The following is a 14,143-nucleotide window of genomic DNA, read 5'->3' as shown; positions in this document are numbered from 1 at the left end:
CCCTGCTGGGGAGCCGCTAAACTTTGACAAAAATTCCCGGGCGGCGGCCGGCAAGTCCCTTGTCGCATGATCTCATCATAAGCTTGGGAGCTTGTGAATCGGACGGCGAGCTTTGCTGATCTGGTGAGCCTTGGGTTCTTCGGTTGAGCGAAACGTCAATTGATAGCTCTCATACATACACCCTGAATTTCTCTTGTGCTTTCTCTAAATCAACCCATCTCGTTCACCCATCCACCCAATTTGCACCCCCTCTCCATTCTCACATCCCACCATGTCAACCGCAACCAAACGCCTCATCGTCTTCGGCGGCAACGGCTTCCTCGGCTCCCGCATCTGCCGCTCCGCCGTCGCCCGCAACTGGGAAGTCATCTCCATCAGGTATCTCCCCCCCTTCCCTTTTCCCTTCCCTTCCCTTCCCTTCTCCCCCGTATTATCTATCTAACCCTCTCTCCCATAGCCGCTCCGGCCAACCCCACTGGCCCTCCTCCTCCCCACCCCCCTCCTGGTCCAGCTCAGTAACCTGGCAGAAAGGCGACATCTTCAACCCCCAATCCTACCTCCCCTTCCTCCCCTCAGCCACCCACATAGTCCACACCCTCGGCATCCTCCTCGAAGCAGACTACAAATCCCTCCTCTCCGGCCGCCCCTCCCCCGCCAACCCCCTAGACCGCAAACCCGGCGACCCAACTCCCCTCAACACACGCAGACAGGTAACTTACGAAACCATGAACCGCGACAGCGCCATCCTCCTCGCAAAAGAGGCCGAAAAGGCAGGTGTGGAAGGCTTCGGGTACATCTCCGCCGCTGCTGGAGCGCCAGTCCTACCCTCGAGATATATCACCACCAAGCGGGAAGCAGAGGACATTATCCAACGCGAGTTTCCCAAACTGAGATCGGTCTTCTACCGCGCGCCGTTCATGTGGGATAGTTCTAGGCCTGTGAGCCTGCCTATTGCTGCCGGGGGCCTGGTCGCGAGCACGGTGGATGGGCTCACGGGGGGGTTGCTCAGGGGGGTGCTGGGGGCGGCCGCAATCAAACCTCTCAAGGTGGACTTGGTGGCTGATGCGGTGGTGGAGGGGCTGGGTGACCAGAGTGTGAGGGGGGTTGTTGAACCAAAAGAGATTGAGGAGTTGGGGACCAAGGGGTGGAGAAAGACGATGCTTTAGAGACATACCAGAAAGGCGGGCTGTGTGAAGTCAAGTAGCAGTAACTGTATTTTGATCGTTTTGCCACGAGCAGGCGAACACTGGCTGCATGACCAGTTGTTGTAAGATGAATAGAATACCCCACGTCATGGTTGAACTCCGTATCGCTCGTCCAATGCTTTTTTTCTTTGATGTTACAACTCCAAAACAATCCAAACTAAACCATAGTTCCCCTCTCAAAACTATCCCGAATCTCGGCCGTGTACTTGTTGTAGAACCGCGCCAGCTTCTGGTTAAACTGCTTGTTCTTCTCGTTAATATACGTCACGTCCCCATTATCCTCCCCATTCCTAGCCTGCCTCTCCCTCCTCTTCTTGAGCGACGCCTCCTCGGCCTTTCTCAGATCCTCCACCAGCCTATCCACCGCCGCCTTGTCAGGTTTATGTCGCGCAAAATCCGTCGAATCCGCCGTGCTAAAAAACGTGCCATCCTTGTCAACAGCAATCATCTCCCCGTCCTCCGTCTCGACAATCTCGAGCGTCCCCTCGGCGGCCGCCTTTTCAATCGCCGCCATCTTGTCGCGGGTGTATTTCTCGACATCGGGCGCGCCCATGCTCTTGAGCTGACGCTTGTAGGACTTTTCCGACTGGCGCTGGTAGTCGCGGAAGGCGGTGTCGTCCCTGTGGGCGTCCTTCTTCTTGACGCGCTTGTCCCAGCGTTCGGACTCTTCGATCGTCCAGTCCCACGCGCGCTTTCGTTCAAAGTCGCCGCCCGAGTCTTCGATTTCGGCTTTGAGGAGCTTGTGGGAGGCTACGGCGTGCTTGCGGGTTATGGCGGTTAGTTGGGAGGGGTCGGAGGCGAGGCGTTGGGATTCTTTGGTGGCTTCTTTGAGGTTTTGGGTGGAGGAGGATTTGGCGCGGGCTTGGAGGGCTTTGAAGCGGGCGAGGCGGGATTGTTGGGTTGAGGTTTGTGACGGGGGTTCTGCTGATGGGGTGGGATTTGATGGTTCTGTTGTTGTTGGTGTGGCTTGTCGCTTGGAGGAGGGTTCGGGTGAGGTTTCTTCCTCGCGGTCGGAGGCGGGGGATTTTCTTTTGGTGGTGGGGGGCATTTTGATGGTTGGGGGGGGGGGGGGGTTATGTGGTTGCTTGTTGTTGTTGTTGTTGTTGTTGTTTGGTGATGATGGATGACGGTCGCAAGTCGCAAGTTGGAATCATGGATGAATGGTGGACTTTGTGGACCAGACGGTTGTTGCGAAAAGAACCTTGTTGGCTTTTGTGGGACCAAAGTCCTGTCGTAACCCTAACCCTTGATGCTTTTGCTTCACCCAAGTCGGGTTCGAAGCTTACAGCGAGCAAAAGGCCCAAAGTTACAGCGGCACAACCGCTGTAGAAGCCGCTGTTGAAGCCGCTGTTGAGACACCATTATGGAACCACATTCAAACACTCTGAGAGACATGAGAAATATGAATTAGCAGTGTACATCTAATTTTCCATTGAAAATCATTCAGCATATCGGCATCGCAGCTGTGACTTGGGATACCTTGGGCTGTTCAACTTTGAGCCATTAGGCAGCTGGGCAAGAGCGAGCTTCAAGTTCAGCATCCATCACTTGCCATCCTCTCGAAAGCAACCACCGAAGCCCAACTCATCTCTAATGAGCGGTGCTCCAGGCTGAACACCATGTCGACAACCGCAGTCTCTACTCCAAGGACCGAGTTCTTCCAAAAGGTAGGTTGTGCTCACATCAATGCCAGACACTTTGACTGACATTGCAACAGTTGAAGCGGGTCTGTGTGCCTCTCAACCAGTTGGCCGTCCGCTCCCAGGACAAGACAGCCGATGCCAAAGAGATTCTGCAACATGTCGAATCACTCACTGAACTCTGGTCAACCCAGGCCAGCCAAGATGACAGCATCCTAGACGACAGGCTCGCCGACTATGTCTTTGTCCCTTTGTCGCAAGTCCTCCGTGACAGGGACCAATACCCCATGCGGGTGGTCGAGGGCGTCATCCGTCTACTTAGAGAACTCATACAGCATGGGTGGAAGGTCAAAACATCGGCAGCCCTTTTTCGGCAGCTTTTGATTCTTCTTTCGTTCACCATTGGTGGTGTGCCCGGTCAAGAAAGGAAGAAGGACGTCCCGGAAGAAACGATTATTGAAGGGTTCAAAACGCTGGGAGCCTTGATCACTTCAGTCGACCCTGCTCGGCTTAAAAGATCGGAGATTCCTGGAGAAGACTCCATCCCGGCACTTGGTCACAGTGTCACTGTGATGATTGATGCCGTCACCGAGGATCTTCCTTCTTTGATTCAACTTGAGGCGGTGGCTTGCTTGCGGGCTGTCTTCATCAGCACCGAAGACAACTCTGTTCTTGCTCAGTTTCTGCCTGGCACGGTGTCTGGTCTCGGTAAACGGTTGTCTCCGCCGCTTGAAAGGCAAACTCAAAAGCGAGTTCTTGTGGCTTGTTTGGAAGCCCTCCAGCTTGTGTTTGTCAATGTGTTGGGTGACCTCAAGGTCAGGGGTCTGCTCCGGCAGCAGGAGACAGCCACACCGGCCGCGGAGGAGACAAAATCCGAAGGCAACTCAGAGTCCAGGGATATCGAACTAACACCGTCATGGCTGAAAGCAACTGCTGCTCAAGTGAAGATTGCTTTATCTGCGGTTCTCAAGTTGCGAAGTAATGAGTCTGAAGAGGTCCAGCGTGCTCTTTACAGACTATGTATCGCTCTGCTGGATGAGTGTCACGCTTCACTCGCTGACAGTCAATCAATATTGGTCGAGACAGCACTGATGTTACAGGAGGATGACGCAGCTCAATCAAGACTCGAGACCAGCCTCCAGGACCTCGTCAGCATCTACCCGGAGCTGAGCAACGGCATCAAATCTGCCCTGTACAGCTGGGTCGCTGGCCTTCCAAGAATGATGCAATCCAGCAACGAAAAGACCAAGCAATTGGCTATCAGAAGTATTCTCCGGGGAAGCAAGCTAGCAGCTGCCATGCAGATGGACTCGTCAACTCTGGACGATTCTCTGGCTGATTCACTAAGAGACAGCATCATCACTCTGATGAAGGCTTCGAAACCTCCAAAGGTGATTGATGACCTAGGCGCCGTCGATCTATCTCAGCCCACAGCCCTCATCAGATCAGGAAATACCGAGTTGGCAACATACAGCCCTGTCATTCTTGGCTCGGAAGGCCAAAAGGCTACCCGAAACGAGCTCGGCTCCCTCATCTCTCAGATCGGGCCTTCGAGTCTACAGGTCAAGCTCGCAACCTCTATGCTCAGCTACGTTCGCGACTCGGATGAACCCACAACACAGATTGCCTCCTTCTGGCTCGCCTTTCAGCTCCTCAAGTCGAGCTACGCCCAATCTGCCGACATGGACGAGCTCTTTGACTTTTCTGCCCTGGGCGAGACCCAGCAGCAAGACGAAGCCTTCCAAGAGCTCTACGACTTTTCCACCTCTGTTCTCGCCTCCCGCTCTGACTCTGTCGAACCCCCCCCCTGGCAACTCGAAGCCCTCGCCCTCGAGGTCACCGCGTATTATGCCACCCGTCTCGAAGAGGACTTTCGCCCCGAGCTCATCGACGTCTTGTATCCTGTCACTACCTTTCTCGGGTCAGAAAAGCCTCAACTCAGGCGGCATGCGATCACTACGTTGAACATTCTCGCCTCTTCGTGCGGGTATGGTTCCGTGTCGGAGTTGATTGTCGACAATGCGGATTACATGCTTGATTCTGTCTCCCTACGCCTCAATACTTTTGACATAAGCCCTGCTTCGACGAGGGTTTTGACGATGATGATTAGGCTGACGGGGCCGAAACTGGTGCCGTTTTTGGAGGATACGGTGCAGGCTGTTTTTGCGGCGCTGGATAATTATCATGGGTATCCTGTTTTTGTCGAGGGGCTGTTTGATGTTTTGGGGGAGGTCGTGACGCAGGGGGTGAAGTCGGATGTGTTGCTTCTTGCGGGTGGTGACAGCGAACCTGCTGTTGATCATAAGAAGAGGGGTTATCGACCTCAGGGGGTGGAGGGGATTCTGGAAACGGTGGGGAAGCATCTTGCGAGAGTGGAGGGGTCGAAATCGATGGCTGAGGAGCCGTTTCGGCCTGTCCCGAGAAAGGCCTGGGGTCCGGGGAGGGAGAAGAGGAAGGAGAAGTCGTTTGTTGAGGAGCTGGAAGCTGCTGAGGATGATGATGATGATGATGATGATGATGAAGAAAAGAAGGAGATGGAGCAAGAGAAAGAAGCTGTCCAGACGCCGACGTATCAGTTGCTGACTAGGATACTGACGCTGACGCAGCACTATCTTACCTCTCCTACTCCTACCCTGAGGAAATCACTCCTGGATCTTATTACAACCGTTACACCTGCCTTGTCCCCGTCGGAGGATGCATTCTTACCGCTTGTGAACGTGATCTGGCCGGTTTTGACCACGAGGTTGCATGATCCGGAGCCCTTTGTTGCGATAGCGGCTGCTAAGGCGTTGGGGGGGCTGTGTAAAGGGGCGGGTGACTTTTTGGGGACGAGGTTGAGGAGTGTGTGGGGAGAAAAGGGGCAGGGGTTGAGGGCTTGGATGATCAAGGTTAAGGCGGAGGCTATGGGTCAGAAGAAGGGGACGAGTAACAAGGGAAGGGGGTTGATTGGTGGTGTTGGTGGTGGTGGTGGTGGTGGTGGGAATAGAAGTGAGGGGGGAGGGATTATGATTCCTACTTCTACGGCTTCTACGGGTTTGTTGTCATCCTCGATTGGAACAGGGGGACTGCTCAACCTTGATTTTGGCAGTGGGCCAACTACATCTCCTGATAATGGGGGGATGAAGATGGTTTCCTCGTCGTCGTATACCACACCTTCAGGGGGCGGGAGGTTTTCACAATCTACGCGGCTTTGGGAGGCGGCGGTTGGGTTGGTGAGGGATGTTGTTTCCTATGTCAAGGTGGAGGATGAGATGTTTGATGAGATTTTGGAGTTGGTGGTTGATGTCTTGCCTGGGCAGAAGGAATTAAAGGACGCGATGGAGACGGTGAATGGGGATGCGGTTTGGTTGGGGTTGTATGAGAGGGGGTTGCTGAGGGGGTTGGAGGTTAAGCAGCCGGTGATGGAGGGGTTTGGGTTTGTGAGGGTGGAGGTTGGGGGAAGGTAGAGAGGTGTAGTTGAAGTTGTGACAGCTTTGAGGGCATCTCTACGAATAGGTACAAGTGACGGTCTTTCTTCACAAGAGTGTCATTCCCCAGAGTCGAGTCTGGTTGTTGCACATGGCCTTACATCCGGGAACGTGGAGAAATCCCGGCGTTACGGGCGCCGGCCACCTGTCGTCACTTCTAACGGTGACCATGTGAATCGGACTGGTGTTAACACCGAGATGGGGCAGGTTGATCAGGTATGATGTCAATGGCTCGATCGTATTTCTTGGGTCGTGGGGTGGTGGCATCTGGACTTGTTCCATTGTATCATGAAGAAAGGAGGTGCCCCATACATAGCGCGGGTGACGAGATAAGCTGGTGTCTTCACAAGTCGGGAGGAATATGTTGGCTGGAACTCCCGGGGGAAGCTGGGGACCACGACACAAGTCCCTTCACAACAGCCACAAGCTTTTCTCGCATTCTCGCATGGTGTTGCTTGATTCTGGGTGGTGCTTTCTCTTCTCTTCCAGGTTCTCAGAGATGTTTGCGTACGTCCGATTCTCCTATCACTTAGTTGCCGTTCGAATCATCACTCTGGGATATGCTTATCAAAGACTAGATTGACTTAACCGGTTGAGCAAACGCTTGGTTCATGATCCAACACTTGAAAAGGAAGACGGAGAACGAACTGCCAAAGACCGTTTCTGGTTCAGTGAGACGTGGTAACCTGACCGTCAAGAAGTAGCCAGCTCGACACCTCAAAGACCGACGCTTTGGTTTGGTTCCATCGATCGGCAGGAAGGGTCCTGTCAAGATGGAATGGCATTCGAACTGGCAACCCTGGCGGGGGAACAGCGGAGACCTAGGGTCCTGTCAGGATGGTGTCATTGCATCGTCCAAACCTTATGTCCATATCCGACCCACAGAACACTCGACCGGCACCTTTGCCCTGATAACAGAGATCTACTCGGTCCCTCCGATAGAACAAGTCTGTGATCCGGCCCAGAATGGAAACCGGAGGGCATTTTCTAGTCCTCCCCGTCTACCAACCCAATCCCGACGGCGGACGACTTGTACGGGGGCCAATATCAAGAGTTCACCAATCTATCTTCTGCTATCTTCCATGCCAGTGAACACCAGTATAGCGCCAAGGGGTTTTGGCTTGCTAGATTCCAAACCATAATTCTCGTTATCATTCTGGTGGCGGCATCACCATGCATACTAATAGCCCGCTATTCCCCTCCTTGTCTGCTCTGCTGGCCTTCCTCGCTCAGGCGATTTATGTCACATTTTTTTTGTTCCGAGACTACCCCAACAACCACGTTCATCAAAAGCAAGAAACGACGACATGACTACACCAGACGAGGCCGGCACCAAGGTGATAGCGCGGGACAATGCTTCCCGCTCCAGCAGCCGGGACGAGGAGATGGGGATACTGACCCCGGTCGAGAACAACCAGCTCAAGAAGTCCCTCAAGAACAGGCATCTTCAAATGATTGCCATGGGTATGTCCCCAGCTTGCGGACGGTGGTATTGTTCTGACAATACCGTTCTCGTCCAGGTGGTGCGATTGGCGCTGGTCTCTTCATTGGGTCTGGGGCAGCGTTGAGTGCAGGTGGACCAGGCAGCGTGGTGAGTGCATCTATCTTGTTAACAGAGCCGACTCGAGCTAACTTTTCTCCAAGCTTATATGCTACACTCTCATCGGAATAATGATGTTGTTTACTTGTCAGGCTCTCGCCGAGCTCTCGGTCGTCTATCCGTCCAATGGCGCCTTTTTCGAACACTGCTTAAGATTTCTCGACCCAACATGGCAAGTTCACTGTTATTTTTATACGTGATACACTGGTAATCGCTAACTGTCATGTCTCAGGGGCTTTGCCATCGGCTGGGGCTACGCTCTAACCTGGCTGATCATCCTTCCTTTTGAGCTTATTGCGGCCTCGATCACGATACAATTTTGGAACGACACAATTAACATGGGAGTATGGGTGACGGTGTTTCTGGTAGTGCTGGCACTTATTCAAATATTTGGAGTTCGAGGATATGGCGAAGGTTTGTGTCCCCACTAGAGCACAGCAAGGAGCTCGCGTTCTGACACGAAAACACAGTCGAATGTGTCCTCAGCGTCATCAAGATCATAGCCTGCAGCGGCTTCATCATACTCGGCATCGTCATCAACACGGGCGCTGTGGGAAGGCAGGGATACTTGGGCGGCGAATACTGGAGCGACCCGGGTGCTTTCAGGAACGGCTTTGAGGGCTTTGCCAGCGTGTTTGTGATCGCTTCTTTCTCTTTCGGCGGCACCGAACTGGCCGGTCTCGCGGCGGCCGAATCAGAGAACCCCGAGAAGTCGGTCCCCAAAGCTTGCAAGCAGGTCTTCTGGCGCATCTCTTTCTTTTACATTCTCAACCTATTCATCATGGGCCTGATTTTGCCATCCGACGATCCCCGACTCCTCGGATCAGAGGGCGCCAACAGCAAAGCATCACCATTCGTTTTGGCGATCCAGGATGCCGGAATCAAGGTGCTCCCACACATCATGAACGGCGTCATCACCATCGCCGTCATCAGTGTCGCCAACTCGTCGTCGTTTGGTTTCACTCGCACTGTCCAGGCGATGGCTCAAGTTGGCATGGCACCCACTTGCCTGGCCAAAATCGACAAGCAGGGCCGTCCTATGCGTTGCACGATCGTGCTCCTCCTGTTTGCCTTGATTGCGTATGTCGGGCTGGCACCGAACGATGCGGGTATGAAGTTGTTCGACTGGCTTCTTGCCGTCACTGGCGTGACGTATTTCTTCATCTGGGGCTCGATTTGCCTCGCGCACATTCGCTTCCGGAAGGCTATGGAGGTCCAAGGCTTGTCCCTTGACCTGGTCCCATACAAGCCATCAGGTGGTGTCTGGGGAAGCTGGATTGCCCTCATTTTCAACGGCGTCTGTCTCGCAGCCGCCTTCTACGTCTGCGCCAAGGTCTGTTTTTCCATCTTCTTGTCCTTTATCATAGTGATATTTGCTGACTCTTTTTGTTGATAATAGCCTAAACCAGGTGCTACTGCGGCGGAAACGGCTGAGAAGTTCTTCAAGGGCTACCTGGCCGCACCGGTGATGTTTTTTCTCTGGCTCGGGTGGAAGGTGAAGACGGGAGAGTGGAGGCTGCAGACGCCTCTGCACGCGATTGATCTCAAGACGGATGCCAAGTTTAGGGATCCGGTCAATTTCGAGCCTGAAGAAAAGAAACCCTTACGCAAACGCATGTTGGGAGCCCTTTTCTGATCTGTCGACCATCTTTTCTTTTCCTCTTGTTGACGATGATGTACATGGGCAAGCGTTTGGTACAGAGCGTTGTTGTGTGTTGGAATGTGGGCTTATGGGGATTTTATGACTGGATACCATTTTTGCATGAAGATGTCTTGTGGTGAGAGGGAATCGCCCGTGGCATCTGGTTTGGGAGATGATTAATGTGAAGATGAGACGTAGTTATTTTCTCGGGATGAAATCTATATAGACTAGAGTACGCACCTAATCAGTCATGTCCAAAGCTATATTGGTTTGTTCTTTTTTGAGTCTAAAAGCGTATACAATATCAGGCCGCGAGATGTTAACAGTTTGATGCGTTGGTTGTGGTAAGGTGTTTCGTTGATGTGGCTCCTCCTGAAGTGGCCCGTTGTCCCCTGAAAGTGGCCCCCCCTGAACTGGGGGTCTGGGGAAATGCCAAGCCATCCCGTGCCAGCTGGCTCCACCTGAGTTGTCCGTGTGCAGTGAGGTGTAAGCACTGACCTGCCTGGCATTGGCATTGGCATTTGTCTGTCTTTCAGGCGGTACTTGTACCTGGATGAGCAGCACGACAAACATCGAATTCAGCCTCTGTCCCCCAAAGCAAACGTTTGTCGTCATCCTCGAGGAGCACTCAAGATTCAATATCTGCTGAACCGACCACTGCTCGGCCATGCGGCGCGTAGCGTAGGCAGCAACCCCTCCCCCGCGAAACCGAATTCCCCATCGATGCCCTGAAAGTCGCTTGCCAGCCAAAACCTGCTCCGCCCAAGTCCACCCTCTCCCTCCCACCCCCCCCGCGAACCAGTCGCTCCCCGTTTCCGTTCGTCGTCTCCCGTGTCCAGCTGTTTCCCTCCCCTCTCACCGCCCCGGACTGTCGACCGCCCCCTTTTTCTCGGTCCCGACCGCCCCGAACCCGTGTTCCCCGATACCTCACAGCTTCACCAAACACACGCTGCTGCCCATCGGAGGAATTTCACGGTCATGGCTTCGTACGGCCAGGCGGCGGTGCCGGCAGCGGCGCGGCCCGCAGTACCTTACGGGGCACCCGTACCAGGGAGCGTCCCCGGCGCACCACCGGCGGGCACCTTCTCCCCCGGCACCAAGATCCAGGTTGGCAACCACCGCGTGGTGATTCAGAAATACCTCTCCGAGGGCGGCTTCGCACATGTATATCTGGTCAAGCTGGCCGCCCCCGTCAACGGGACCGACCTGGCCGTGCTCAAGCGGGTCGCCGTCCCGGACAAGGAATCGCTGCGGGGGATGCGCACCGAGGTCGAGACCATGAAGCGCCTGAAGGGCCACAAGGCCATTGTCACGTATATCGACTCTCACGCATCGGAGCTGCGCGGCGGCGGGTACGAGGTGTTTTTGCTCATGGAGTACTGCAACGGCGGCGGGCTGATCGACTTTATGAACACGCGCCTGCAGCACCGGCTGACGGAACCCGAGATTCTCAACATTTTTGCCGATGTTGCTGAGGGCGTGGCCTGCATGCATTACCTCCGACCGCCGCTTTTGCACCGCGACTTGAAGGTCGAGAATGTGCTAATCACCATGGTTGGGTCTGTCCGGAAGTTCAAGCTCTGCGATTTCGGTTCGGCGGCGGCACCGCGCGCGGCTCCCCAGACGGTGGTCGAGTGCAGGTTGATGGATGAGGATGTTCAGAAACACACCACGATGCAGTACAGGAGTCCGGAAATGGTCGATGTCTACAGGAAACAGCCGATTGACGAGAAGTCGGACATTTGGGCGCTCGGCGTGCTGCTGTACAAGCTTTGCTATTATACCACGCCTTTTGAGGAGCAGGGACAGCTTGCTATTTTGAATGCCAGTTTCAGATATCCTAGTTACCCTGCCTTTTCAGATAGGCTCAAGGGACTTATTGGTGAGTTTTTTTTTTGTTTTTTTTTGGGGGGGGGTTGGGGAGGGGGGGGAGAGAAGGTTGGAAAGTTGACTTTGGAAGCTGATCTTGGCTAGGCTGGATGCTACGTGAAAGTCAGCAGGCCAGGCCGAATATTTATCAGGTACTCCGTGAGGCCTGCAAAATGCAGGGCCGGGAGCCACCAGTCAAAGATGTAAGTCACTTGTTGAGATTGAAGAGTGAAAGGCGGTTGCTGACTCAGACATCTAGATTTACTCGGGGAAGTCGCAGGGAGACCCTCATCAGCATAAACAGAGTTCATCACTACAGCAAAAGGTCACGTCGCCGCCTCTTGTTGGCGCCGTGTTTTCTCCGAAAGCCACTCAGGAACAGCAGGCCATTCCCGAGATTGAGCGCATGAGGCGAGGCCGAGTGCCGGCTGCCCAGCCCAGTGCTCCGACAACAGCAACAGTCACGTCACCCAAGGTGACGAATGGTGATCCCTTTGCCGCGCTTGATGCGAGGCCAGTAATCAAGGGCGGGGATGAACTGTCATCAAAATTCCCGTCTCTTGATCAGTTTTCGCTTCTACATGACCATGGGTCCAAATTCGACTTTGACCAGGGGTCGCCGCAATTACCCAAGGATCTGTCAACAAGGGTGGCGGAGAAGTTGGCAGATGAGGCTTTCCAGATCAAGCCCTCGCCTTCGCCAATTCCAACGCAACCAAGCCAACGGCAGTCCATTGACGGAAGCAGAGCCAACCCCTATCCAGCGGCGGCAGACCCATCACCGGTGTCTCCTCCGCTCAAGTCTGCCTCTGCGCCACCAAAACAACCTGGGGCCAGCCGGGCGTCGACCATCATTTCCAACACCCCCGAGCTGCAGGCAATTTCTTCACCCCCGCAGCCTCTTTACCAGCCAACTCCTAAACCAACCATGGTGTCGACTGGCACCATGACATCGCCTCCGCCGGCGGAAGGACCCTCGCCGTACCAAGTGTATCGATTCCCACCTGCTGATGGTCACCGCGCAGCCAGTGTACCCAGAGCTCCAGAGACAGGTCTCGGTCTTGCTCCCTCGGCGCTCGGAGATCCAGCAGCTCGGCCAGTTTCCCGGACGCCATCATATCAAGGCACACCACAGGCCGGCCACGTTCGCCATCCTTCTTCCTCGAGGCCGTCACTAGAAGGCGGACGACCAAGCCTGGAGAACCTTGCATCACGCCCAAGACCAATCAGCACTCACCTCGAATCCAACCTGGACTTTCTCCGCGAAAAGGAACAAGCCCCCTCTCCAAGATTTTCCCTCGACAGGAGCCGCCCGTCGACTCCCAAACTGGAAGAAGACAAAAACATTGCCTCCAACGTTGACTTTCTCCGCTCTCTCGAAGACCCGGAACCGGCCAAGAAGGACAAGTCCCATAAGCACACGAAGCGGGGGAGTCTGTCTTCCATCGGCGCCGGAGCGAAGAATATCCTCGCAGGCAAGTTTGGCGATGCGTTTAAGCGGTTTGAAGGCGGGAATTCCTCCTCTGGTCCTATCGTCCGGACGCCGTCTCCGCTCAAAGACCTCGACCGTCATGATGTTTTGACTCCCATTACGGGATCGGTAGCCACGGGCGGGCATAGCGATGATGATCATGACCAGGATGAGATGACGCCTGAGATGAGGCGCGAGCAAGAAGCGCAGATGCTGGCGCAGGAGGAGGCCAGGGTTGCTGCCGCACAGGCGGAGTATAGACAGCGAGTTGCGCAACGGGGCAGTGGTTCAGGGGGTGGTGGTGGTCCAGTCCCGCCCCCTAAACCGGCTGGGGGAGGGGGAGGGGGCGGAGCGTCAAGGGCGCAGGCGATACAGAGCAAGGTGCAGAGTTTGCTGGATGAGAGCAATCGGGGTGCTGTTGTTAGGACTGCGCAGGGGTATGGACAGCATACTGATCGGCCATCGACATCATCATCGGGGGGGGCTGGGGAGGAGAAACCGCCGTATGTGCCGAGGAAACCGGGCAGTATCATTGGGGATAAAGGAGGGAGGCCGGGGACGAGTTCGGGTGGGAAGGCGTTGCCTGCGCCGCCGCCGAAGCCGGTGCATTTGGGACAGCAACAGGCGGGTGGAGGGATGATAAACAGGCCGGCTTGTCTTGTTAAGAGAGAGGCGTTGTTGGCGGTGGATTTACCGGGGAATGGGGGGGCTGTGTTGTTGAAGATGACGGCGGGGGAGAAGGAGGATTATATTAGGGATTTTCAGAAGAGGTTTCCGGATTTGCAGATGGTGGAGAGGGATTTGGGGAGGGAGGGTGGGAGGTAGATGGTGTTAGGGGGAGTGGGACATGATGGGTAGATAAGGGGGGTGGTAGAGGGGAAGGTGTATCATGATCAACAAGGTGTTAATGAAGATGAAAGAATTTTATATACAACAACGATGAAAATTGGGTATAGAATGGAGAGACGTGGGGGGGGGAGCGTATGTACCTGGTGGTAATGTATGTCACACACACACACACACACACACAACAGAGCTTTGGTTTTATACAGGCATTTATATGAGCAGCATTTTTGGATGGGTGGGCTTGGATTTTTTAGCCAAATATTGATTTTGATTTCAGAAGATGCCCGAGATATTTGTAGGTGGTTCAGGGGCCGATAATGAGAAGCTTGCCGGTCGTTTACTTCAACTCTGGAAACGGGAAATATGGTTACTTCTTGCCTCCACCACCAAGAAAACTGTGAAC

General features: G+C 54.5%; 6 protein-coding genes across 6 annotated transcripts in view; 4 read left to right on the top strand and 2 right to left on the bottom strand.

Moving 5' to 3' along the window:
* Nucleotides 1-271: 271 nt before the first annotated feature.
* On the top strand, nucleotides 272-1,166 carry PODANS_7_5140 (uncharacterized protein; the record flags this gene model as incomplete). Its single annotated transcript, XM_001907835.1, has 2 exons — nucleotides 272-378; nucleotides 458-1,166. The coding sequence occupies 2 exons, from the start codon at nucleotides 272-274 to the stop codon at nucleotides 1,164-1,166; spliced, it is 816 nt and encodes a 271-aa protein (XP_001907870.1).
* Nucleotides 1,167-1,362: 196 nt separating this feature from the next.
* Nucleotides 1,363-2,253, bottom strand: PODANS_7_5130 (uncharacterized protein; the record flags this gene model as incomplete). Its single annotated transcript, XM_001907834.1, has 1 exon — nucleotides 1,363-2,253. One exon carries the CDS (start codon nucleotides 2,251-2,253, stop codon nucleotides 1,363-1,365), a length of 891 nt encoding a protein of 296 aa, XP_001907869.1.
* Nucleotides 2,254-2,824: 571 nt separating this feature from the next.
* Nucleotides 2,825-6,291, top strand: PODANS_7_5120 (uncharacterized protein; the record flags this gene model as incomplete). Its single annotated transcript, XM_001907833.1, has 2 exons — nucleotides 2,825-2,872; nucleotides 2,923-6,291. 2 exons carry the CDS (start codon nucleotides 2,825-2,827, stop codon nucleotides 6,289-6,291), a joined length of 3,417 nt encoding a protein of 1,138 aa, XP_001907868.1.
* A 1,328-nt stretch (nucleotides 6,292-7,619) lies between these two features.
* On the top strand, nucleotides 7,620-9,548 carry PODANS_7_5110 (uncharacterized protein; the record flags this gene model as incomplete). Its single annotated transcript, XM_001907832.1, has 6 exons — nucleotides 7,620-7,776; nucleotides 7,833-7,903; nucleotides 7,957-8,084; nucleotides 8,145-8,326; nucleotides 8,383-9,245; nucleotides 9,312-9,548. 6 exons carry the CDS (start codon nucleotides 7,620-7,622, stop codon nucleotides 9,546-9,548), a joined length of 1,638 nt encoding a protein of 545 aa, XP_001907867.1.
* Nucleotides 9,549-10,532: 984 nt separating this feature from the next.
* Nucleotides 10,533-13,719, top strand: PODANS_7_5100 (uncharacterized protein; the record flags this gene model as incomplete). The annotated part of the gene is made up of 3 exons (XM_001907831.1): nucleotides 10,533-11,436; nucleotides 11,529-11,626; nucleotides 11,683-13,719. The coding sequence occupies 3 exons, from the start codon at nucleotides 10,533-10,535 to the stop codon at nucleotides 13,717-13,719; spliced, it is 3,039 nt and encodes a 1,012-aa protein (XP_001907866.1).
* Nucleotides 13,720-13,787: 68 nt separating this feature from the next.
* The window catches only part of PODANS_7_5080 (uncharacterized protein), a gene marked incomplete at both ends in the record, with an annotated part of 1,123 nt that continues 767 nt past the window's right edge, over nucleotides 13,788-14,143 (bottom strand). Inside the window, one exon of the mRNA XM_001907830.1 lies at nucleotides 13,788-14,097. Coding sequence (XP_001907865.1) covers nucleotides 13,788-14,097 — 310 coding nt within the window. The remainder of the gene's footprint in view (nucleotides 14,098-14,143) is intronic.

Source organism: Podospora anserina, chromosome 7, assembly GCF_000226545.1.
Source record: "Podospora anserina S mat+ genomic DNA chromosome 7, supercontig 1".
In the NCBI taxonomy this organism is placed as follows: domain Eukaryota; kingdom Fungi; phylum Ascomycota; class Sordariomycetes; order Sordariales; family Podosporaceae; genus Podospora; species Podospora anserina.
This window is presented reverse-complemented; position numbering and strand designations above follow the sequence as displayed.